Source organism: Periophthalmus magnuspinnatus, chromosome 21 (genome assembly GCF_009829125.3).
Source record: "Periophthalmus magnuspinnatus isolate fPerMag1 chromosome 21, fPerMag1.2.pri, whole genome shotgun sequence".
Taxonomy (NCBI): Eukaryota; Metazoa; Chordata; class Actinopteri; order Gobiiformes; family Gobiidae; genus Periophthalmus; species Periophthalmus magnuspinnatus.
The window spans coordinates 2,729,388-2,756,208 of NC_047146.1; the positions used below are offsets into that span (position 1 = coordinate 2,729,388).

General features: G+C 44.3%; 1 protein-coding gene across 1 annotated transcript in view; it reads left to right on the forward strand.

Moving 5' to 3' along the window:
- The first annotated feature begins 431 nt into the window (after positions 1–431).
- Positions 432–26,821, forward strand: part of col5a2a (collagen, type V, alpha 2a) — a 64,953-nt gene continuing 38,563 nt past the window's right edge. Inside the window, exon 1 of the mRNA XM_055230581.1 lies at positions 432–647. Coding sequence (XP_055086556.1) covers positions 557–647 — 91 coding nt within the window. The 5' untranslated portion in view covers positions 432–556. The remainder of the gene's footprint in view (positions 648–26,821) is intronic.

Genomic DNA, 26,821 nt, shown 5'->3' on the forward strand with positions numbered 1-26,821 from the left:
AGTTTAGTCCTGTTTTAGTCCCGGTTTAGTCCCGGTCTAGTCCTGCTTTAGTCCGGGTTTAGTCCCGGTCTAGTCCCGGTTTAGTCCTGCTTTAGTCCTGGTTTAGTCCTGCTTTAGTCCTGCTTTAGTCCCGGTCTAGTCCCGGTTTAGTCCTGCTTTAGTCCTGGTTTAGTCCTGCTTTAGTCCTGCTTTAGTCCTGCTTTAGTCCCAGTTTAGTCCCGGTTTAGTCCTGCTTTAGACTTCCTTCAACATAAATCTCATTTCTCTCTCTCGGCGCTGGAGGGAGTGGTCTGGTTACAATCTGCAGATGACAAAAGGGGGAGCCAGAACAAGCCCCTACCCCTCCTCTCTCTCTTCCCCTCCTCTTTCTCTCTCTCTCTCTCTTCCCCTCCTCTTCCCCTCCTCTCCTCCCTCTCTCTCTCTCTCTGCTCACTTCTTCCTCAGAGCGCTCCAGTCTGCCCCACACATCACACTCACACATGATCGTCTAGTCTTTTTATTCCCTGCTTTTCCTCCTTTTTTCCCCTTTTTCTCGTTCATGTCTTAGCCCGGAGACATGATGGGGAATTCTGCGCATCTCTGGACACTTGGGCTTGTAATCGGACTGCTCGCTTTTCCCGTGTTTGCTCAGGATGAAGAGAACTTAGGTGAGTGGAGGCTTCTTCAGATTCCGCAATGGGCTTGGAGATTTGGAATTTTTATTTTATTGTTTTTATTTTTGGGAAGTTTGGTTGCAGTTTTCCTGGCGTTTTGGCAAAGTTCCAGACTGAAAGTTAACTTGGGGTGAGGAAGAGAGGATCTGTAGCCTGAAGGGGCAATAAAAGAGCTGGTATTCTGAGTGTTGGTAACGTCAGTGTGTCCTACAGGAGGATCTGACACGGAGCTGAACGGATTTGAGGAAAATATCTCATGGGGATTTTTGGGATGAGCTCTGCAGCGGCGTTCATTTGTGATTTATGTTTTAAAACGAGGATTTGGTTTAAAAAAGTTTGCATTTTAAACACGTCCAGAAGAACTGACAAAAAGACGGAAATCTGTTGTAGTCCTGGTTTAGTCCTGGTTCAGTCCTGGTTTAATCCTAGTTTAGTTCTGGTTTAGTCCTGGTTTAGTCCTGGTTTAGTCCTGGTTTAGTCCTGGTTTAGTCCTGGTTTAGTGCTGGTTTAGTCTCGGTTTAGTCTTGGTTCTGGTTTAGTCCTGGTTCAGTCCTGGTTCAGTCCTGGTTTAGTCCTGGTTTAGTCCTGGTTTAGTCCTGGTTTAGTCCTGGTTCAGTCCTGGTTCAGTCCTGGTTTAGTCCTGCTTTAGTCCTGGTCTAGTCCTGGTTATGTCCTGGTTTAGTCCTGGTTTAGTCCTGGTTTAGTCCTGCTTTAGTCCTGATTTAGTCCTGATTTAGTCCTGCTTTAGTCCTGGTTTAGTCCTGCTTTAGTCCTGCTTTAGTCCTGGTTTAGTCCTGCTTTAGTCCTGGTTTAGTCCTGGTTTAGTCCTGCTTTAGTCCTGGTTTAGTCCTGGTTTAGTCCTGCTTTAGTCCTGCTTTAGTCCTGGTTTAGTCCTGCTTTAGTCCTGGTTTAGTCCTGCTTTAGTCCTGGTTTAGTCCTGGTTTAGTCCTGGTTTAGTCCTGGTTTAGTTCTGGTTTAGTCCTGCTTTAGTCCTGCTTTAGTCCTGGTTTAGTCCTGGTTTAGTCCTGGTTTAGTCCTGCTTTAGTCCTGGTTTAGTCCTGGTTTAGTCCTGGTTTAGTCCTGGTTAAATCCTGCTTTAGTTCTGGTTTAGTCCTGGTTTAGTCCTGCTTTAGTCCTGGTTTAGTCCTGGTTTAGTCCTGGTTAAGTCCTGCTTTAGTTCTGGTTTAGTCCTGGTTTAGTCCTGGTTAAGTCCTGCTTTAGTTCTGGTTTAGTCCTGGTTTAGTCCTGGTTCAGTCCTGGTTCAGTCCTGGTTTAGTCCTGGTCTAGTCCTGGTTCAGTCCTGGTTCAGTCCTGGTTCAGTCCTGGTTCAGTCCTGGTTTAGTCCTGGTCTAGTCCTGGTCTAGTCCTGGTTCAGTCCTGGTTATGTCCTGCTTTAGTCCTGGTTTAGTCCTGGTTTAGTCCTCATCCTTATTTGTGATTTATTTGCTTTTTAAAAATCTGATTTCTCACATTTTAAACACGTCCAGAGAAATGCCAAAGTGTAAATGTGACTCTGATCAAACCTCATGGAGGACGAGTTTGTGCAGATCTGAACCTCAGGGTGTGCAGATTTTACACAGAATAAAACAGGACGTGTAGTTTGGGGATTGTGTGTTAAATGTGTTTTGTGTTTCTGAAGTGTCCATGAAGTTTCTCCTCAGTAAAATATTCTAGAATGTTCAATATTCCCCACAGATCAGACCGTGTCACTCCAGTCTGATTCCCAAAGAGACTCGAGTTTGTTGATGAGTCAAGTTTAAATTGTGAAAAGTCAGATCAAAACGTTCTGCAGATTCTGAACGATGAGCAGAAAAACACGAACATTCAAACCAGTTTAGAGTTTTCAAGATTCAAAGTTTTTAGAGTTTATTCACTGTTTTTTAGTGGTTTACCAGGACTGGTTTAGACCTGGTTTGGTCCTGGTTTAGTCCTGGTTTAGTTCTGGTTTAGTTCTGGTTTAGTCCTGGTTTAGTCCTGTTCAGTTCTGGTTTAGTCCTGGTTTAGTCCTGGTTTAGTCCTGGTTTATTTCTGTTCTAGTGTTTTTCGTTTGTTAAATTCATATTAACTCTTCTCTTGCTGTAGTTTACTCAGCCATTTTTGGGCAAAACATCTGAAACACGTTTGGTTCAGGTTTGGTTCCTGTTTGGTTCCTGTTTGGTTCACGTTTGGTTCCTGTTTGGTTCCTCTTTGGTTCCTGTTTGGTTCCTGTTTGGTTCCTGTTTGGTTCATGTTTGGTTCCTGTTTGGTTCCTCTTTGGTTCACGTTTGGTTCCTGTTTGGTTCACGTTTGGTTCCTGTTTGATTCCTGTTTGGTTCCTCTTTGGTTCACGTTTGGTTCCTGTTTGGTTCCTGTTTGGTTCCTCTTTGGTTCACGTTTGGTTCACGTTTGGTTCACGTTTGGTTCCTGTTTGGTTCCTGTTTGGTTCCTGTTTGGTTCACGTTTGGTTCGTGTTTGGTTCCTGTTCGGTTCCTGTTTGGTTCACGTTTGGTTCACGTTTGGTTCGTGTTTGGTTCCTGTTCGGTTCCTGTTTGGTTCCTCTTTGGTTCACGTTTGGTTCACGTTTGGTTCACGTTTGGTTCCTGTTTGGTTCCTGTTTGGTTCCTGTTTGGTTCACGTTTGGTTCGTGTTTGGTTCCTGTTCGGTTCCTGTTTGGTTCCTCTTTGGTTCACGTTTGGTTCCTGTTCGGTTCCTGTTTGGTTCCTGTTTGGTTCCTGTTTGGTTCCTGTTTGGTTCCTGTTTGGTTCACGTTTGGTTCATAAATGTAATAAACACTTGTTCAATGTAACGCTGCAAAAGGACAACCTCTCCATGGAGACAAGCACTTGGCAGACCTTCTACCAGAAAAGTTCCACAGTACAGCTTTAACTGAGCTGGAGCGTTGAATTGTTGAAGCTTCCAGTTTGTGCCAAACCAAATCCCTGTTTCACATTTTGAGACGCTCTGCCTGAAAACGACATTAGGAACAGACTTTAGAAGAAAAAGTATTTAGGAATATGGCCTCTGTCCCAGAGCTGGGTCAGGACTTTTAGTCCAACTGTAGACTGGGCCTGGTCTGGTCCTGGTCTGGTCCTGGTCTGGTCCTGGTCTGGTCCTGCTTTAGTCCTGGTTTAGTCCTGGTTTAGTGTTTGATCCAGACTTTGATGTGTGAAGCGGTGATTAAATGAGCATCATTCCTCACTTGTTCAGGGGTTTCCTCCGTGTTTAGTTCTGCTTTAATGTTGTACTCCTGTCATAGTCCTGGTCTAGTCTCAGTCTAGTCTCGGTCTAGTCCTGGTTTACTATTTCTTTAGTCCTATTATAGTCCTTGTTTAGTCCTGGTTTAATCCTAGTATAGTCTTGCTTTAATCCTGTTGTAGTCCTGGTCTAGTCTTGGTTTAATCACAGTTTAGTCTTGGTTTAGTCCTGTTCCAGTCCCAGTTTTGCTTAGTCCCGTCCTGGTCTAATCCTGGTCCAGTACTGGTATAATCCCAGTCTAGTCCTGGTCTAATCCTGGTCTAGTACTGGTATAATCCCAGTCTAGTCCTGGTCTAATCCTGGTTTATTCCTGGTATAATCCCTTTTTAGTCCTGTTATAATCCTGGTCTAGTCCTGGTCTAATCCTGGTTTATTCCTGGTATAATCCTGATCTAGTCCTGGTTTAATTCCAGTCTTGTCCTGGTATAATCTCAGTCTGGTCCTGGTCTAATCCCGGTCTAGTACTGGTATAATCCCGGTTTATTCCTGGTATAATCCCGGTTTATTCCTGGTATAATCTCGGTTTTGTCCTGGTAAAATCCTGGTTTATTCCTGGTATAATCTCGGTCTTGTCCTGGTAAAATCCTGGTTTATTCCTGGTATAATCTCGGTCTTGTCCTGGTAAAATCCTGGTTTATTCCTGGTATAATCTCGGTTTTATCCTGGTAAAATCCTGGTTTATTCCTGGTATAATCCTGGTTTATTCCTGGTATAATCCTGCTCTACTCCTGTCATAATCCCGATCTGGTCCTGTTATAATCCCAGTCCTGTCCTGTCATAATCCCGCTCTAGTCCGTGTGTTGCTCCGGTCTAGCCGCGTGTATGAGCGCAGCCTTTTTCCATGAGTCCTGATGATGTCACCGTCTGGAATTGCACCTCCACCTCTGGAACATCTCGCTCACGTTTGGCTCCTCCGGCTCCTCGGCACACGGGGCTTTTTCCACAAATCAGCAACAAAAAGAAAAACCTTCCCAGAAACAGAAAAGTGCATCGTGGGATTGTGTTTCTTGTCCCAGATTTGAACATTTGTGGAGCAGATTGTGCTGTAGGTTTCAGATCTTATTTGATCTTCGTTTCAGTCCTGGTTTAGTTCTGGTTCTTGGTGTAAAACTGGTTTGTTTAGTTCCGTTCCGTCTTTATTCCAGACTCATGGTCCATTTGTAATCCCTCAGTCATCCAGGTCTGATCCATAAAGAAAAAGACTAAATTACATCCGTCGTCGTCGAAGTGAAGACGTTTCTCTGGTCATCCAAGTCTGAAGAACTGGTTTGGACGAGCGGCGAAACGTCTTCATTCCTAAAACGATTTTTCCAGTTGACAGATTGAGTTTCGTCTTTTGCCGTAGTCGACATTTATGTTTTAAAAAGAGCCACACGACTTTTCTGACGTGTTCGGCTGCAGATAAACCCGTACGTTAAAGTTCTCCGTAGAGTTTGCGCGGTGACAAACATCTCGATCACACTTGGTCCATCGAAAAAGGATCCAGACGTGAGTTTGTCTGAGATGTTTCACTTATTTTTAACTTTCGACGCGACACTAAACGCACAAACGTCAGTGTCGCTCTTGTGTTTGTCGTCTCTGGTCGTGTAGATCATCATCCATGAGCTGAGCAGATGTGGAGAAGGAAAAACCACCGTCGTCTGCAAACGTCAAACGATTCAAGTGTCGACTTTTAGTCCTGGTTTAGTCCTGGTTCAGTCCTGGTTTAGTCCTGGTCTAGTCCTGGTCTAGTCCTGGTTTAGTCCTGGTCTAGTCCTGGTTTAGTCCTGGTTTAGGCCTGGTTTAGGCCTGGTTTAGTCCTAGTTTAGGCCTGGTTTAGTCCTAGTTTAGGCCTGGTTCAGTCCTGGTTCAGTCCTGGTTCAGTCCTGGTTCAGTCCTGGTTCAGTCCTGGTTTAGTCCTGGTCTAGTCCTGGTTTAGTCCTGGTTTATTCCCCTGACTCTTGTTTTATCTGATTCATGTTGAAAGGTCATTTTTTTGCTCTGTGACCGAGAGGAAACATCATGACATCATTCCCTGGAAAAAGTGTGGTTTTTCACCCCCCTCCTCCTCCACCCCTCACCCCCCATCTGCCCCACACCCCCCTCCACCCCCCTCCACCCCCCTCCGCCCCTGGAACATGTGGTATAGTCCTGGATCTGTGATGGTCTTTAGATCCTTCCTGGTCTAGTCCCAGTTTTGTCTTGTTTTAGTCCTGATCTATAATCCAGATTTAGTCCTGGTTTAGTCCCTTTTTAGTTCTGGTAATGTCCTGGTTTAGACTTAGTTTAATCATTGTTTAGTGCTGGTCTAGTCCTGATGTAAACCTGGTTTAGTCCTGGTTCAGTCCTGTTTTAGTCCTGGTTTAGTCCTGGTTTAGTCCTGGTTTAGTCCTGGTTTAGTCCTGGTTTAGTCCTGGTTTAATCCTGGTTTAGTCCTGGTCTAGTCCTGGTTGTGTTTATGTTTTCATGTTTCAGTTCATTGGGTCCAGTGACGTCACAGCTGTGTCTCTCACTGATGATGTCATCACTGTATCACTGTCTCAGATGGATGAGGTCAGAGGTCAGAGGTCAGACCCTGCAGCACCTGTACACATGTGTTTGCTTGGACTCGCAAGTGCTCATTTTAGCTGATCCTGCTCCAGTCCTGGTTTAGTCCTGGTTTAGTCCTGCTTTAGTCCTGGTTTAGTCCTGCTTTAGTCCTGGTTTAGTCCTGCTTTAGTCCTGGTTTAGTCCTGGTTTAGTCCTGCTTTAGTCCTGATCTAGTCCTGGTTTAGTCCTGGTTTAGTCCCACATGTGGACTGGGGCTGTGGTTTCTGTTTTGTGGAAACTGTAAAGTTAATGGCTTCTGTTTTTTTGTCAATGAAGGAAAATGTGGTTCAAATGTGTGTGTGTGTGTGTGTGTGTGTGTGTAGGTGTGTGGGGGTGTGTGTGGGTGTGGGGGTGTGTGTGTGTGTGTGTGTGTGTGTGTGGGAGGGGGAATACAACACGAGCTGAAAGAGAAGGAGGATTTAGTCCTGGTTTAGTCCTGATTTAGTCCTGGTTTAGTCCTGTTTCAGTCCTGGTTTAGTCCTGGTTTAGATCTTGAGAAAGATAGAATGATGGAATGGGAGTCTGCGGGAGAGAGGAGAAGAGAAGGAGGAGAAGAGAAGGAGGAGGAGAAAAGAACAGGGAGACAGATGGAGAGAGAGAGGTAAAAGAGAGGGAGGAACAATGGGAGGAGACAAGGGGTGAGAGAGAGAGAGAGAGGGCTGGATGGGCTTTGATAGAAGGATGGAGCTGGGGAAGGAGAAAGAAAGAAGGGATGGGGTCAGAGAGAGAAAGGAGGGAAAGAGGGAGGGTGTATAAAGACGAGGGGAGAGAGAGAGAAGGAGAGAGAGAGAGAAAGGGGGAGGGGGTTGGGGAGTTATGGGGAAAGAGAGAAATGATGATGATGAGAAACACATGCACATATTTGGGCAGTGACCACACACTCCATCTGTGAAGAACAGAACAGAGGAGGGAGAGAAAGAGGGAGAGAGGAGGGAGAGAGAGAGGGAGAGAGGCATGTATGCAAGAAAGAGGGAAGGAAGCGAAGGAAGGGGACAGAGGAGAGACAGAGAGAGCGATGCTGGGGGAGAGACAGTGAGAAGGAGGAGAAAGACAGGAAAGAGGGAGGAGGAAAGAGAGAAGGAGGGAGAAGAGACAAGAGGAAAAAGCAGAGAGAGAGAGAGATGCAGAAGGGGATAAAGGAGAGAAACGGTGAGAGAGAGATGTAAAAGAGGATAAAGGAGAGAAACAGAGAGAGAGAGACCAATGTGCAAATGAATCACATCATTTTGTTGCTAAATTGAATCAAAACAGAAACTTCTCACAAATCCCTCGTTTCCTCATGTCCGGGCTCGTCTCCATGGAGATGTTTGTGCTTTGGACAGGGAGCTGCAGGTGGGTCAGGGGTCAGAGGTCAGGGGTCAGAGGTCAGGGGTCAGAGGTCAGGGGGTGAGTGTCCAGGCAGTGGACGGGGAGCTGCAGGTGGACGTCACTGTCGCATGTTAAACGCGACACAAATAAAACAAATACTTCACCAGTATGTCTCAATGCTAACGCTAATGCTAACGCTAATGCTAATTTTGACATTTTGAGGCACAATAAACATTAAAACACGCCACAAACTGCTTCAAATTTAACTCAGAAGAATAACTGGATAGTATTTATTTGGATTAATTAGAATTTTACTAAGTTGTTTTATATTTTATGTTTTTCTGATTTTAATAAAAGTGACCGTTAGCTTTGAGACGCAGTGAGCTAGCTAACATGTTGCTGTACATCGTCTATTATCAGTCTCTTAGTTTATTTCTGTTTTTGTTTTGTTTTTTATGTTTAACTTAACTTTATTTTGTGCTGCAAGCTCATTTTACAATTATCAGGTTTTTTTTTGTATTTTTTATTATTTTTTTGCCGTTTTATACGTGGTCGTCTCCGTCCCGTCGTGCTCTGCGGCGCCCCCTGCCCCTCTGTGGTTTGCTCGTGTTTAAGTGCGGACATTTGAACTCATAATGGAGGTTTCCTGTTTAAGTCCGTGTCACTTTTCATTAGACCAGACCTGCTGTTACAAAACGAAACAGAGGAACATGAGGAAAAGCCACAAACGCTGCTCCACCTCGTGATGTCATCAAGTGGTAGTTTTCAAGTTAACTCCTCCTCCTTTTGCCTTCAGTTCAGTCGAGATATGTGGCTGAAATGATCCAAATGATTCTAGAAATGAAGGTGAGTGGAATTTAAAGACACAGTGGAACACTTCCTGTTTCCTGTATTACCACATGATGACATCACAAGGTGGAACAGAGCGTTTTCAGTTTGAGAGAAGAACTCAGGCTAAATCTGCAAGTTTGTTTGTTTGTTAAACGTGTGTAAATGAGATAAAAAAAACACAACTCCAGGTCTGTTTGTGACGAGGAAACGACGTTAGAAAACAGAGAGTGACTCCGCCCCTTTAAGACGAGACGCCGCAGGTGAAAAGGAAAAAAAAAAAAAATTTAATTCTATCGATTTGAAACTCGTGCCGTGGATCAGTCACAAAAATGTAAGAAAATAATGTATTACACGTTTGTGATTATGTAACGTTTACATATGAAAATAAGACAGTTTGTGGAGAGGAGGAGAGAAAGAGAGAGAAGAGAGGAGAGAGGGAGGGGAGGAGAGAGGGAGGGGAGAAAGAGGAGAGAGAAGAGAGGGGAGAGGAGGAGAGAAAGAGGAGAGGAGAGAGGGAGAGAGAGAAGAGAGGGAGAGAGAGAAGAGAGGGAGGAGAGAGGAGAGAAAGAGGATAGAGAAGAGAGGGGAGAGGAGGACAGAGGGAGGAGAGAAAGAGAGAAGAGAGGGGAGAGGAGGAGAGAAAGAGAGGAGAGAGGGAGGGGAGAAGAGGAGAGGAGAGAGGGAGAGAGAGAGGAGGGAAAGAGAGGAGACAGGGAGAGAGAGAAAGAGAGGAGAGAGGGAGAAAGGGAGGAGAGAAAGAGGAGAGAGAAGAGGGGGAGAGGAGGTGAGAAAGAGGAGAGAGAAGAGAGGGGAGAGGAGGAGAGAGGGAGGAGAGAAAGAGAGGAGAGAGGGAGGAGAGAAAGAGGAGAGAGAAGAGAGGAGGAGAGAAAGAGGAGAGAGGGAGGAGAGAGAGAGAGGAGAGAGGAGGAGAGAGGGAGGAGAGAAAGAGAGGAGAGAGAGAGAGAGAGTATTACAAGTTTTTGCTCATGTGACGTTTTCATATAAAAATAAGGCAGTTTGTGTGAAAATGGAGAAAATAGATCATTTTGGGACATTTTGAACAGAAACATGAAAAGAGACACGTTTAAATCGACACATTAAAGACTAAAAATTATATCAGAGGAGATTTTATTCAGTGTTTGAGTAAAATGACACAAAAAATGTGCATAAACTTTAAATTTTCGCCTCATTTTTTGAAGTTAAAACGTGAATAAATCAGATTTGACGTTAAATATCAAAGAAATCCCTTGGTACGTTTGGCTGGAAATGCGTTCAGTAAAAGGTTGTAAAGTTTGGTGTTTGCAGGCACCGGAGGAGGAAAAAGAGAAGAAAAAAGAAAGCGAGAGAATAGGGAAAGAGAAGGAGAGAGAAGGAGTGAAAGAGAGTGAGAGATAGAGTAAAACGAGGGAGTGAAGGAGGAGTGTATGACTTCCAGATGTGTCACAGTCAGAGTGGAAGTATTTACACGATAAAACACGACGAGAGAAAATGGACGACAGAAAAACACGAGCCGCGCGAACCTGAGCGAGTTAAGCGGCGCCGCCTCGTCACGGGAAGGTCCAGGGTTCAACTCCCGAGGTCTTTCTGTGCCGCGTTTGCACGTTCTCCCCGTGTCGGCCTCGTGTTACCAACTAAAGAGCAACGACTGGACTGGGTTAAATACGAACTCGCCTCTCCACAGATCTGAACCGTAGCTCGACATGTGCGTTACTGGCTCGTTTCTATGGAGATGAATATGTTTAATGCCAGACTACGGAATATTACGGCTAAAATGAAAGAGTTCAGACAGAGGATGATGGTCTCCTGGTTTCAGCCTCATGTGAGCTGTGTTTAGTCCTGGTTTAGTCCTGGTTTAGTCCTGGTTCAGTCCTGGTTCAGTCCTGGTTTAGTCCTGGTTTAGTCCTGGTTCAGTCCTGGTTCAGTCCTGGTTTAGTCCTGGTTTAGTCCTGGTTCAGTCCTGGTTCAGTCCTGGTCCAGTCCTGGTTTAGTCCTGGTTCAGTCCTGGTTCAGTCCTGGTCCAGTCCTGGTTTAGTCCTGGTTCAGTCCTGGTTTAGTCCTGGTTCAGTCCTGGTTCAGTCCTGGTCCAGTCCTGGTTTAGTCCTGGTTCAGTCCTGGGTTAGTCCTGGGTTAGTCCTGGTTTAGTCCTGGTTTAGTCCTGGTTTAGTCCTGGTTCTCACGGCCCTCACTGGTCTTAAAGTGGAGGGTCCAGTCCTGTGTAATTAGTCCAGTCCTGAGTATTTCCTGGACTAAACAGGTCTCTAATCCAACTGTGCTCCAGGCAGGTCCCAGGACGGTCCAGACCTGGTCCAGTCCCAGTTCAGTCCCGGTTCAGTCCCGGTTCAGTCCCGGTCGGTTCAGTCCCGGTTTAGTCCTGGTTCAGTTCTTGTTTAGCCCTGGTTTAGTCCTGGTTCAGTTCTTGTTTAGCCCTGGTTTAGTCCTGGTTCAGTTCTTGTTTAGCCCTGGTTCAGTTCTGGTTCAGTTCTTGTTGACAGGTGGTGCTCGGTGGAGGAGGTGGAGGTTGTTGTTTGTTTTAAACGTGCTTTTTATTTCACTGCTGTGGTTCTTCTTCTTCTTCTTCTTCTTCTTCTTCTTCTTCTTCTTCTTCTTCTTCTTCTTCTTCTTCTTCTTCTTCTTCTTCTTCTTCTTCTTCTTCTTCTTCTTCTTCTTCTTCTTCTTCTTCTTCTTCTTCTTCTTCTTCTTCTTCTTCTTCTTCTTCTTCTTCTTCCGTCCCTGAAATGTTCCACACTGCAGCATTAAATATGTGTCTTTTAATGACTTTATACAGTTGTTTTCTTAGTAAAATTATCTGAGGTCCATGTGTAAACACAGTATAAAGTGAGGTCCATGTGTAAACACAGTATAAAGTGAGGTCCATGTGTAAACACAGTATAAAGTGAGGTCCATGTGTAAACACAGTATAAAGTGAGGTCCATGTGTAAACACAGTATAAAGTGAGGTCCATGTGTAAACACAGTATAAAGTGAGGTCCATGTGTAAATACTGTATAAAGTGAGGTCCATGTGTAAATACAGTACAAAGTGAGGTCCATGTGTAAACACAGTACAAAGTGAGGTCCATGTGTAAATACAGTACAAAGTGAGGTCCATGTGTAAACACAGTACAAAGTGAGGTCCATGTGTAAATACTGTATAAAGTAAGGTCCATGTGAGGTCCGTTTGTGAAGCAGCTGCTGTGGCTCAGATCTGAGTCTGTGTTGATTCAGCTGCAAATGTTTCACTACAAATGACAAACTGACGCCCAGAGAGAAGAAGAGAGGAGAGAGAGAAGAGAGAGAGAGAGAGAGAGAAGAGAGAGGAGAGAAAGAGAGAGAAGAAGAGAGGAGAGAGGGAGGAGAGAGAGAGGAGAGAGAAGAGAGAGGAGAGAGAGGAGAGAAAGAGAGAGAAGAAGAGAGGAGAGAGGGAGGAGAGAGAGAGAAGAAGAGAGGAGAGAGGGAGGAGAGAGAGAGAGAGAGGAGAGAGAGAGGAGAGAGGGAGGAGAGAGAGAGGAGAGAGAAGAGAGAGGAGAGAAAGAGAGAGAAGAAGAGAGGAGAGAGGGAGGAGAGAGAGAGAAGAAGAGAGGAGAGAGGGAGGAGAGAGAGAGAGAGAGGAGAGAGAGAGGAGAGAGGGAGGAGAAAATGACAAACTGACGCCCAGAGAGAAGAAGAGAGGAGAGAGGGAGGAGAGAACGAGAGAGAGAGAAGAGAGAGAGGAGGGAGGGGAGAGAGGAGATAAAGAGAGGAGAAAGGAGAGGAGGAGAGATGGGAGAGGGAGGAGAGGAAGAGAAACAAAGGAGAGGAGGGAGAAAAGAGGAGAGAGGGAGAGAGGGAGGAGAAATCACAACCTGACGTCCCACAGAGAAGAAGACAGGAGAAAGAAGGGGGAGAGAGGGAGGAGAGAGGGAGAGAGGAAGAGGGACAGAGGGAGGAGAGGGGGAGAGAGGAGAGGAGAGAAAGAGAGGGTGAGGAAAGGGGGACGGGGAGAAAGCGAAGAGAAAGAGAGGACAGAAAGAGAGGGAGAAAGGAAAAAATGGGGGGGGAAATAGAGGAGAAAGGAGAGGGAGATATAGGAGAGAGAGACAGAGAGAGGAGAGTGGAGCGAGAGGAAAAAAGAGAGGAGAGGAAAGAGGAGAGAGGAAAAAAGAGGGAGGGAGAAGAGGAAGCAGAGGAGAGAGTGGGGAGAGAATGGAAAGAGAGGAAAAAAGAGTGGGAGCAGAGGGAAGAGGGGTGGGGAGAGAAAGGAAAAAGAGGAGGGAGAGAGAGAGAAGAAAAGAGAGAGGGAGGAGGGAGAGAGGAACAGGAGAGAATGGAAGAACAGAGAGGAAAAAGACTGAGAGAAGAGGGAAGAGGCCTGAGGGAGACAGAGGGAAACTTCTTTTATAAATAACAGAAAAAAACTGAAGGAATTTACTCCAGATAAAGACGCATTATGTCACATTTTTCTCGCACTAAAATAGACTTGGCTTTTTAAAAAACTAGAGTAAATTGCAAACCTTTTCTCTCACATTTCGTCTGCTGTTGTTGTTGTGTCCTTGGGCAAGACACTGACCCACACACATGGACTTTTCAAACTGACAGTAGTATTTCTCGTTTGCCGCTGTTAGCACAATTAGCCGTTAGCGCTCCATCTCACACTGCGCTAACCCTTGATCCTGGGAGTGGTAATTACAGGTTGTGGCTACGCTAAATGCTACGTTGGCGTTAGATTGTGTATATTACATGTGTTTGGCTAGTCCGGGGTTAGCGCTGTGGCCTGAGGGATCGGCCTCTGCCACGGAGGTTTGGAAATGAAGTACTAACGGTCAGAGTGGTTCATTTAAGAGCCGACCAGAGCCGACCAGAGCCGACCAGAGGCGACCAGAGCCGAGAGGAGGTGTCAGGAGGGTTCAGACTCGATACCGATTCCAATACCACAATGATAGTAAAAAAAACACTCTTTCTTACACTTGTTCTCATACAGATCAACATATTTCTAAAGATATTCAGGAAAGATTCATTTCTGTCTGTGAATGTGACTTTTATAGTATCGATACCTGCGAAAAATTTGTATCTACCGTATTTTCCGGGATACAAATCGCACTGTAGTATAAGTCTCTCTGGAGTATAAGTCACTCTGGAGTATAAGTCATACTGGAGTATAAGTCGCTCCGGAGTATAAGTCGCTCCGGAGTATAAGTCGCTCCGGAGTATAAGTCGCTCCGGAGTATAAGTCGTACTGGAGTATAAGTCGTACTGGAGTATAAGTCGTTCTGGAGTATAAGTCGTTCTGGAGTATAAGTCGTACTGGAGTATAAGTCGTACTGGAGTATAAGTCGTACTGGAGTATAAGTCGTTCTGGAGTATAAGTCGCTCTGGAGTATAAGTCGCTCTGGAGTATAAGTTGTACTGGAGTATAAGTCGCTCTGGAGTATAAGTTGTACTGGAGTATAAGTCGCTCTGGAGTATAAGTCGCTCTGGAGTATAAGTCGCACTGGAGTATAAGTCGCTCTGGAGTATAAGTCGCTCCAGCCAAAAAATGCATAATAATGAAGAAAAAAACAAATATTTCACATATAAGTTGCATTCTTTGCCAAACTATGAAAAAGTGCGACTTATACCCAGAAAATATGTTACTTTTGATAGTAGTATTTGTATCAGTAAATATCAGATTTTTCAATGCTGTCAGGAATATATTTTGTTGTTAAAGGCTCCGTATGTGACTTTATAGCTAGAAATTAGAAAGAAACAAAAGCATAATTAAATTTTTGTTCATGTTTTGTTCATTTTGGTTGTATTTATTGATCTGAAAAACATGCGTCCTCACTGTAGTTGGGCTCGCATCTCCACAAACCTGACTCTTTCTGCTTGTTTCCATGAAATTGTCGTTCCTTTGGCTATAATATTCTGCAGTATGACATAAAACGTCTCTATACCCATGGAGAATGTTCCTAAATACAGCTTTAACTTTCTATTTGCGATATACAAATGATGCGTTCATGTTTTATTCACTTAAAGGTGCACTGCGGAACTTTTTATGACAGGTTTTAAGACATAAAAGACTGGAACACATACAGTAGATACGGTGATTACACTTTACCTAGTCTTGGCTTTTAATGAACAGTTTTAATTCAATAAAAAATGTAAAATAAAGTATAAAGGTGCACTGTGTAACTTCTCTGGAGCGTCAGTCACGTGCTCGTTGCCATGGAGATGTTATTACTTCGCCTAGAATGTTCTACAGTGTGGTGTTAAACTTACCTGCCACGCATTTATTCAGTGTTTAATTGTTCAAAAACACATTATTGCTGTGCGTTGAGTCGCCTCTGCACAGATCTGACCTGTAATGAGGAGGTTGTGGGTTCGATTCCCGCTCGTGTGGCGTCGTTTCTTCTTCTGCTGCGTTGTGGAAATCCCCCGTCTGAACACGGGCCTGTGCTCGTCCGCTCTTCCATTAGGACTTGGATCTGTGTCAGGTTTAAATCCCATAACGATCCCCGGCTCCGTGTCGGCTCCGCTTCAGCGTTTCAGCCCGGAATTCTTGGGAAACACCGGGATTCAATATAAACCCGTATCGTTTTGTAACTGTCCCACTTTGTAATGAAGCATGAAGTGGATTACATGAAAACTGCTCATAAACTTTACCGATATAACAAGACGCCGGATTTGTCCCCACTAAAAACATGTTTCTGTTTTGCTAGCTTACATTATTTCAGCTAACATCACGTTTTTGCTGATTATCGTCAAACCTAAACCTTAAACGTCTCTTATTTATTAACGATTTAAATATTTAAAGAGGCAGTTTTAAGCAAAATCGCTTTTTTTGGAGCTTTGTACCGTGTTATAATATTATTTCCTCGTCAAAAACGTGTCTGAAGATGTTTTAGACAAAATCTATGCATGTTTGAGTCATCTAGAGATCTCTCCCGGGCCCCTGTTTCTGTACGAGGCTCCGCCCACAAGCCTACATCACCCACGCTCCACACGATAATCCTCCAGAAATATACAAAAACATGAGACAAAACTGTGCACTACGACTTCACAAACCTGGTGTGATGTGGAGTAGTTTCATTAGTGGGATGCTGCTCTGAAGGGGGAGGGGCTTAGCACAGAGAGCGAAGAGAGAGGAGAGGCATTTTCAAAACAATACATGATCTAAATATGTGATGTGTTACAGTTAATACCCCACAGAAGTAAATACCTCCTCTTTAATACCCCACAGAAGTAAATACCTCCTCTTTAATACCCCACAGAAGTAAATACCTCCTCTTTAATACCCCACAGAAGTAAATACCTCCTCTTTAATACCCCACAGAAGTAAATACCTCCTCTTTAATACCCCACAGAAGTAAATACCTCCTCTTTAATACCCCACAGAAGTAAATACCTCCTCTTTAATACCCCATAGAAGTAAATACCTCCTCTTTAATACCCCGCAGAAGTAAATACCTCCTCTTTAATACCCCATAGAAGTAAATACCTCCTCTTTAATACCCCACAGAAGTAAATACCTCCTCTTTAATACCCCGCAGAAGTAAATACCTCCTCTTTAATACCCCGCAGAAGTAAATACCTCCTCTTTAATACCCCGTAGAAGTAAATACCTCCTCTTTAATACCCCACAGAAGTAAATACCTCCTCTTTAATACCCCACAGAAGTAAATACCTCCTCTTTAATACCCCACAGAAGTAAATACCTCCTCTTTAATACCCCACAGAAGTAAATACCTCCTCTTTAATACCCCGCAGAAGTAAATACCTCCTCTTTAATACCCCACAGAAGTAAATACCTCCTCTTTAATACCCCACAGAAGTAAATACCTCCTCTTTAATACCCCACAGAAGTAAATACCTCCTCTTTAATACCCCACAGAAGTAAATACCTCCTCTTTAATACCCCACAGAAGTAAATACCTCCTCTTTAATACCCCACAGAAGTAAATACCTCCTCTTTAATACCCCACAGAAGTAAATACCTCCTCTTTAATACCCCACAGAAGTAAATACCTCCTCTTTAATACCCCACAGAAGTAAATACCTCCTCTTTAATACCCCACAGAAGTAAATACCTCCTCTTTAATACCCCACAGAAGTAAATACCTCCTCTTTAATACCCCACAGAAGTAAATACCTCCTCTTTAATACCCCACAGAAGTAAATACCTCCTCTTTAACTTTCACAGAGTTTGTACATTATAAAGTTCATATACCAAGAATTAAATTTGACAGAACAAATTTCACAACTGAGGTTTGTCCCACGTCTGGTTACTATAGCAACTACTACAGCTGCCATTGGTTTAGCTTCACACAAACAACTAGCGCCACCTGCTGACGATGTGTATGGACACGCTTCATGTTGGTCATTTTACGTTGTTTTTTTTCTCTTAGTATCTGTATATATGTGTTCATAAGCTCTAATTTTACCTCGCACGGTGATCAGTGTGGTAGCTCTGGTTGTTAAAAGTATCAAAAATCAGACGCTGAATCGATACTGGGACTAGTATTGAAACTCGATACTCGTTTGAGCGAGTATCGATACTGAAAAAGTCACATTCACAGGACGGAAATGAAGCTTTAATGAAACTTTAGACTGATTTTGAGATGAATCAGAACAAGTATAAGACGCATAGACTCACTCACTGCACACTGAGCACTGTTCTCTCTCTTTTCTTTCCCCTCTCTTCCCCTCCTCTCTCTCTCTCTCTCTTTTCTCTCCTACATTCCTTCACCCTCTTTCTTTCCTCCCCCTCTCCTCATCATTCCTCTCTCATCTTTCCCCATTATTTTACCTCCTTCCTCTCCCACTATCGCTCCCCTTTCTCTCTCTCTCTCTTCTCCTCCTTGTCCTTCCCTCTCTTTCATCTCGTTTTCCCTCTCGTCTCTCCTTCCTCTCCCTCCTTCTTCCTCTTCTCCTTTCCCTCTTCTTCCGAGAGACAAATATAAAACCGCATATTAAAAAAAAAAAAAACGTCCATGGAGCACTACGAACCTGCTGGACACTGAGGGAGCTGTCCTGGCGCCCCCTGCTGGACACTGAGGGAGCTGTCCTGGCGCCCCCTGCTGGACACGTCTCTTTCCAGTTGAGCCTCTGTTCATACATCCGTCCACGTTGTCCTCGTTTCCGCTGCAGCACAGACTGAAGCGCCTGGTCTGAAACACTGAAGCTCCATTGTCCCCAGAACAATGTCCATCTGTGACACTGTCCTCACGCTCGTCCCCTTCTGTCCCAAACCCGTCTCCAAACTCCCATTCACTTCTGTCTCAAACGTCTCTTGTGTCTCGCGTCTTCCGTTCAAAACTTCCCCTGAACTCTCCGCAACAGATTCACTTTGTCTTTTCGTTTATTTTTTAAGTTAATTCGTCCTCAACGTCATTTTGTTCTTTGTTCTTGTTTTTTTACGTCGCCCAAACTGTTTCGTTCAAACTTAAAGGTCCACTGTGTAACTTTTCCGCGCGTCTGTCATTGCCTTTGTCTGAAATGTTCCACGGAGCAGCGTTAAAATGAGGCGATTTCATTAAACTCCTGAAATAAACGCACTGAAAAAACACGTGTCGTCGCAGTGAGCGCCTGGTGTCGCCTCTCCACAGATCTGACCTGTGATTTGTGCGTTGCGGCGTCTCCTGTGCGTTGCTAGGGAGATAAGATAAGATATAAGTTTAGTGTTGTACTGTGGGATATTCCAGACACAGCAGTAGCGTGTGCTGCGGTGCTGTTGTTTCTGTTTGACTCAATTTCCCACAATCCCCTGCACTTTGACACGAGACGACGTTTCACTCTGAGCGTTTGTTTATTTCATGATCAGAAAACAGAATATTTACTTTCCCGACACATAAAGACACTTCTGAAACATTTTTTCATTTGTAGAAGAAGATTTTTATTAAACCTTAAAGTGGTCACATGACACGAGAGTCACTTCCTCCAGAATCGGCTCCACGTGTTAGCTTAGTGTTAGCTTAGTGTTAGCTTAGTGTTAGCTTAGTGTTAGTTTAGTGTTAGCTTAGTGTTAGCTTAGTGTTAGCTTAGTGTTAGCTTAGTGTTAGTTTAGTGTTAGCTTAGTGTTAGCTTAGTGTTAGCTTAGTGTTAGCTTAGCATGAGTATGACGCTTGGCTCAGCTTTAGAGGGCGAGCGCTACCGAGTCTTTAGAGGAGCCGATTCCGGGCGAGCGCTACTGAGTCTTTAGAGGAGCCGATTCCGGGCGAGCGCTACTGAGTCTTTAGAGGAGCCGATTCCGGGCGAGCGCTACTGAGTCTTTAGAGGAGCCGATTCCAGGCACTACTGAGTCTTTAGAGGAGCCGATTCCGGGCAAGTTCTACTGAGTCTTTGTTTTCGTGACATTATATTTCAAACATCGTCTCAAAACGGCTGCCACGTGATTCAAATCAGACCCGTGTATTTACGTTTCAGCGAGCGGCGTTTACATCGAAGGCGTTTTGTGTGACGTGACGGAGGAATCGTGTCATTTGAGAGTTTAAATTTTTCGTCCACGCTGTAATTAACCCGACCTCAGCGCGACGGCGAGTTTACACAGTTTCTTTTCATTTGAGGAAAGATTGAAGAGCCAGACTAAACGTGTAAACAGGCTCAGGTCGCCGTGACGACACATTTGACTGTCATTTAAAACTTTTTTCTTGTCGATTTTTATTTCGTTTTAGTCGACAAAGCGCCGCACAAACATATTTAGAGCATTTAACGAGAAAATGTCGTTAAAAGTGATTTATTTTGTGTCTTTATTTTAAGAACCGTAGCGCTAAACAGTTATTTTTATGTATTTATCATTAACGTGGACCGCGGTGTCTTGCTAAACGGCACAAAGGCAGTTCGGAATTCTTCTTTCTCCCGCTCTTTTTGTGTCTTTTCTCCATCTCCGTCTCTCTTTTTCATTTTCTTCTTTTACAGTTTCTTCACATTTTGATCAAATATTGAAAAAAAAACGGAAAAAAAAACGTGGTTGGACACATTTTGGAGACGTTCTTGAGTTATCGCTTTGCCCGGAATATTCCACAGCGCGGCATTAAACCGATCTACACTCGCTGAGACGAACGAATGACACCTCTAGAACGAGTTACAGGTCAGATCTGCGGAGAGGCAACCCCGTAGTAACAGGATTCATGTTTTTCCACGCTATTTTTGAGCAATAAAACACCTGTGTTAATGTTCCTCTGACAGAAAAGTTCCACACTGTACCTTTAATTACGTGGGTTAGTCTTGTTTGTGTAAGATCCTGTACGAGGCCCCGCCCTGAAGCCTACGTCACCCACGCTCCCGCACGACAATCCTCCGTAAATGTACAAAAACGTGATAAAAAACTGTACGCTACGACTTCACAAACCTGGTGTTATTTGATAGCGATCTGAAGGGGGAGTGACTTAGCGCAGAGAGCAAAAGGAGCAGGTTTAATCTTCGTCACTGAGTTTTTAGTTTCGTCGTTTTCTCCCACATAAATCTGATTTGATGAAGCCGACGGCGGCGTGTGAGCGACGGAGACGAGACGGGTTTTTGTGGAAATTTCCGGAAGAGATTTGGACAAAAGTGTAAAAAGGAAAAACAGGAAATGAAAGACGGACAGTTAGACACAAACGGAGACGACGGACGACTTTTATCTGAGAGGATTTAAGGAATTTTATTTGGGAAATTTGACTTTACGCTCAGTTATTTTCGTGTTAATAAGATGATTCTGATGTAACACGATTAAAGAGGAGGTATTTACTTCTATGTTGTATTAAAGAGGAGGTATTTACTTCTACGGGGTATTAAAGAGGAGGTATTTACTTCTACGGGGTATTAAAGAGGAGGTATTTACTTCTGTGGGGTATTAAAGAGGAGGTATTTACTTCTATGGGGTATTAAAGAGGAGGTATTTACTTCTGTGGGGTATTAAAGAGGAGGTATTTACTTCTGTGGGGTATTAAAGAGGAGGTATTTACTTCTGTGGGGTATTAAAGAGGAGGTATTTACTTCTGTGGGGTATTAAAGAGGAGGTATTTACTTCTGTGGGGTATTAAAGAGGAGGTATTTACTTCTACGGGGTATTAAAGAGGAGGTATTTACTTCTACGGGGTATTAAAGAGGAGGTATTTACTTCTGTGGGGTATTAAAGAGGAGGTATTTACTTCTATGGGGTATTAAAGAGGAGGTATTTACTTCTGTGGGGTATTAAAGAGGAGGTATTTACTTCTGTGGGGTATTAAAGAGGAGGTATTTACTTCTGTGGGGTATTAAAGAGGAGGTATTTACTTCTGTGGGGTATTAAAGAGGAGGTATTTACTTCTGTGGGGTATTAAAGAGGAGGTATTTACTTCTATTGTGGTATTAAAGAGGAGGTATTTACTTCTATGGGGTATTAAAGAGGAGGTATTTACTTCTATGGGGTATTAAAGAGGAGGTATTTACTTCTGTGGGGTATTAAAGAGGAGGTATTTACTTCTGTGGGGTATTAAAGAGGAGGTATTTACTTCTGTGGGGTATTAAAGAGGAGGTATTTACTTCTATTGTGGTATTAAAGAGGAGGTATTTACTTCTATGGGGTATTAAAGAGGAGGTATTTACTTCTATGGGGTATTAAAGAGGAGGTATTATGTTCTATGGAGTATTAACTGTAACACGTAAAATATTTAGTTCACCTTGTTACTTTTTATTGTTTTGAAAATGCTGTGATAGTTTCACTTTTGTTTTTTCCCGCTCTGAGTCTCTTTGCTCTCTGTGCTAAGCCCCTCCCCCTTCAGAGCACTATCACAACACAATCAGCTGCATCGCACTAATGAAACTACTGCACATCACACCAGGTTTGTCACGTCATAGTGCACAGTTTTGTGTCATGTTTTTGTATATTTATGGAGGATTGTCGTGTGGATCATGGGTGATGTACTTGTGGGCGGAGCCTCGTACAGAATTTCATAGGGGCCCTGGAGAGATCTCTAGATGACTCAAACATGCCTGGATGACGTCTCAAACATCGTCAGACACGTTTTTGATGAAGGAACGACGTTAAAACCTGTTAGAAAGTTCAAAAAAGCTGATTTATATAAAACCTCCTCTTTAAAAATGCAGGTCATGAAAATATGTAGAATAATCCTGAGCCTGAGGAAAAAATCTGACGTTTAATCTGGAAAATCTAATTCAGATTAAATTAAATGTGAAAGTCCTGCCTGAACATCACAGTGAAAGGACCAGAACTGGACCAGAACTGGACCAGAACTAGACCAGAACTGAACCAGAACTGGACCAGAACTGGACCAGAACTAGACCAGAACTGAACCAGAACTGGACCAGAACTGAACCAGAACTGAACCAGAACTGGACCAGAACTAAACCAGAACTGAACCAGAACTGCACCAGAACTAAACCAGAACTAAACCAGAACTGGACCAGAACTGGACCAGAACTAAACCAGAACTAAACCAGAACTGGACCAGAACTGGACCAGAACTGGACCAGAACTAAACCAGAACTAAACCAGAACTAAACCAGAACTGGACCAGAACTGGACCAGAACTAAACCAGAACTGAACCAGAACTGGACCAGAACTAAACCAGAACTGGACCAGAACTGGACCAGAACTGGACCAGAACTGAACCAGAACTGAACCAGAACTGGACCAGAACTAAACCAGAACTGGACCAGAACTAAACCAGAACTAAACCAGAACTGCACCAGAACTAAACCAGAACTAAACCAGAACTGGACCAGAACTGGACCAGAACTGGACCAGAACTAAACCAGAACTAAACCAGAACTGGACCAGAACTGGACCAGAACTAAACCAGGTCTAAACCAGAACTGAACCAGAACTGGACCAGAACTAAACCAGAACTGGACCAGAACTAAACCAGAACTAAACCAGAACTGGACCAGAACTGAACCAGAACTGGACCAGAACTAAACCAGAACTGGACCAGAACTGAACCAGAACTGGACCAGAACTGGACCAGAACTGGACCAGAACTAAACCAGAACTGCACCAGAACTGGACCAGAACTGGACCAGAACTAAACCAGAACTGAACCAGAACTGGACCAGAACTGGACCAGAACTAAACCAGAACTAAACCAGAACTAAACCAGAACTGGACCAGAACTGGACCAGAACTGGACCAGAACTAAACCAGAACTAAACCAGAACTGGACCAGAACTAAACCAGAACTAAACCAGAACTGGACCAGAACTGGACCAGAACTGAACCTGAACTGGACCAGAACTAAACCAGAACTGAACCTGAACTGGACCAGAACTAGACCAGAACTGGACCAGAACTGGACCAGAACTAAACCAGGTCTAAACCAGGATTAAACCAGGTCTAAACCAGGTCTAAACTGGACCAGAACTGGACCAGAACTGGACCAGAACTAAACCAGAACTGGACCAGAACTGGACCAGAACTAAACCAGAACTAAACCAGAACTGGACCAGAACTGGACCAGAACTAAACCAGAACTAAACCAGAACTGCACCAGAACTGGACCAGAACTAAACCAGAACTAAACCAGAACTGGACCAGAACTGGACCAGAACTGGACCAGAACTAAACCAGAACTGAACCTGAACTGGACCAGAACTAGACCAGAACTGGACCAGAACTGGACCAGAACTAAACCAGGTCTAAACCAGGATTAAACCAGGTCTAAACCAGGTCTAAACTGGACCAGAACTGGACCAGAACTGGACCAGAACTAAACCAGAACTGGACCAGAACTGGACCAGAACTAAACCAGAACTAAACCAGAACTGAACCAGAACTGAACCAGAACTGGACCAGAACTGGACCAGAACTAAACCTGAACTGAACCTGAACTGGACCAGAACTGGACCAGAACTGGACCAGAACTAAACCAGAACTAAACCTGAACTGGACCAGAACTAAACCAGGTCTAAACCAGGACTAAACCAGGACTGGACCAGAACTAAACCAGAACTAAACCAGAACTGGACCAGAACTAGACCAGAACTAGACCAGAACTGGACCAGAACTAAACCAGGTCTAAACCAGGACTGGACCAGAACTAAACCAGAACTAAACCAGAACTGGACCAGAACTGGACCAGAACTGGACCAGAATTGGACCAGAACTGAACCTGAACTGGACCAGAACTAGACCAGAACTGGACCAGAACTAAACCAGGTCTAAACCAGGTCTAAACCAGGTCTAAACTGGACCAGAACTGGACCAGAACTAAACCAGAACTGAACCTGAACTGGACCAGAACTAGACCAGAACTGGACCAGAACTGGACCAGAACTTAACCAGGTCTAAACCAGGATTAAACCAGGTCTAAACCAGGTCTAAACTGGACCAGAACTGGACCAGAACTGGACCAGAACTGGACCAGAACTAAACCAGAACTGGACCAGAACTAAACCAGAACTAAACCAGAACTGAACCAGAACTGAACCAGAACTGGACCAGAACTGGACCAGAACTAAACCAGAACTAAACCTGAACTGGACCAGAACTGGACCAGAACTGGACCAGAACTAAACCAGAACTGAACCTGAACTGGACCAGAACTGGACCAGAACTAAACCAGAACTAAACCAGAACTGGACCAGAACTAGACCAGAACTAGACCAGAACTGGACCAGAACTAAACCAGGTCTAAACCAGGACTAAACCAGGACTGGACCAGAACTAAACCAGAACTAAACCAGAACTGGACCAGAACTAAACCAGAACTGGACCAGAACTGGACCAGAACTGGACCAGAATTGGACCAGAACTGAACCTGAACTGGACCAGAACTGGACCAGAACTAGACCAGAACTGGACCAGAACTAAACCAGGTCTAAACCAGGTCTAAACCAGGTCTATCTGTTGCTGTTGTACTTTCAGTGTTTGTACATTTGACTTTTCTGCCCAACACAGTTTGTCAAATACACAACAGGTCATTTTGTATCTCCATTTGACCCCTCCTCTCCTCCTCCTCCTCCTCCTCTCCTCCTCCCCTCCTCCCCCTCCTCTCCTCCTCCTCCTCACTCCTCCTCCTCTCCTCCTCCTCCTCCTCTCCTCCTCCTCCTCCTCTCCTCCTCCTCCTCTGCTCTTCCTCTCCTCCTCCTCCTCTTCCTCCGCTCCTCCTCCTCACTCCTCCTCCTCTCCTCCTTGCTCCTCCTCTCCTCCTCACTCCTCCTCCCCCTCCTCCTCTCTTCCTCCTCCTCCATCTTTTCCTCCTCTTTCTCTGTTAAATTCTTTTCCTCAGACGTCGTTGCAGCTGGAGCCAAATCCAGAACAAACATCTGACATTTAATGTCACAAATATTTACAACACAATGAACTCAAACTGGGTCAGCAAACACACAACACAACACACAACACAACACACAACACACACAACGCACACACACACACACAACACACACAACACTAAACACACACACACAACATACACACAAAAGACACAACACACACACAACACACATGACGCACACAACGCACACAACACACACAACGCACATGACGCACACGACATACAACACACACAAGACACACACAAGACACACAACACACACAAGACACACAACACAACACACACAAGACACACAACGCACACAACACACACAACGCACATGACACACACAACACACACAACGCACATGACACACACAACATACAACACACACAACGCACATGACGCACACAACACACACAACGCACACAACGCACACAACACACACAACGCACATGACACACACAACATACAACACACACAACGCACATGACGCACACAACACACATGACACACACAACATACAACACACACAACGCACATGACGCACACAACATACAATGCACACAACGCACATGACGCACACAACACACACACTGCCTCACTGTGGGGAGGTCTACGGTTTGAGTCCCAGCTCGTCTCATGTATTTCAGTTTGTCCTAAATGTCCTAAAAGTGTGAGTTTTAGTCGTGTTGTAAAGTTGTTGTCTCCTCACACCTGGAGTTGTGTTTTGTTTCTTTCACATGTTTTAAACCCGATTCTAGACTGAAATGATCCAAATGATTCTAGAAATGAAGGTGTATGGAGTTTAAAAACACAGTGGAGCACTTCCTGTATCACCACATGACATCACAAGGTGGAACAGAGTGTTTTTTTGTTTTGTTTTTGTGCGACTCCAGGTGTGTTTGTGATGAGGAAACTCCTTCATGACACAGACCAGACTTGAATGTGTCCACTGAAAAGCTCCTTCAGGGTTAAACTCGAGGACGACGTGTCTCAGAGCAGACGTCAGACGCTCTGTCCCACCTGATGATGTCATGAGGTGATGTCATGAGGTGATGTCATGGGGATGTGTAAACTTCTACTTTTATGTCGTTTCTAAATGTTATTTGACATTTTTATTTTTCATTTTATGTTTTGATGTGAGAAAAGGTGAAACTAAAGTCTGTTTTTAACTCAAACCTCGGCCTGAAACTTTATCACTTTGACCCCTCTGACCTCTGACCTCCTCTCTCTGTCTCTCCCGCTCTCTCCTCCTCCCTTTCTTTAGCTCTTCCTCCTCCTCTCTTCTCCTCTGGACTCTGTGATATTTAAATCATAAATCTCTCATAAACTCGTAAAGTTCTCTCCTCCTCCTCTCTCCTCCTCTTTTTCTCCTCCTCTTTCTCTTCTCTTTCCCCTCCTCCCCTCTCCTCCTCTATTCTCTTTCTCCTCCTCTTTACTCCTCTGGACTCTGGTATTTAAATCATAAATCTCTTGTAAATTTCAGAAGTTCTCTTCTCCTCTCTTCTCCTCCTCTCTCTTTCTCCTCCTCTTTGTCCTCCTCTTTCTCCTGTTTTTCCTCCTCCTTCTCTTCCTCCTTCTCCTCCTCTCTACTCTCTCTCCTCTCCTTCTCCCCTCTTTCTCCTCTTTCTCCTCTCCTCTTCTCTCTCTCTCCTCCTCTTTCTCCTCCTCTTTCTCCTCCTCTTTCTCCTCTCTCTCCTCCTCCTCTTTCTCCTCCTCTCTTCTCTGTGGTATGTAAATCATAAATCTCTCGTAAACGTCGTCCGTTTGTTTGAAGTGGGTGATAAATGTGGAGTCAGAGTTTTTCTCGTGGCTTCAGGCTCTGACCTGTTTCACACGAGGAGAATGTTACACAATAGAGCATTAAAACCATCTATTCATTTATTCACTTACAGATTTCAACGCTTTGAAAAACTCACTTTGTTGCTGTCAGGGGTTCGCCTCTCCCCAGATCTGACCTGTAAATTGGCCTGGTGCTGTCTCCTGCTCGTCTCCATGGAGATAAAACAGTTTAAAGCCATAACATGCAGCTTTACTT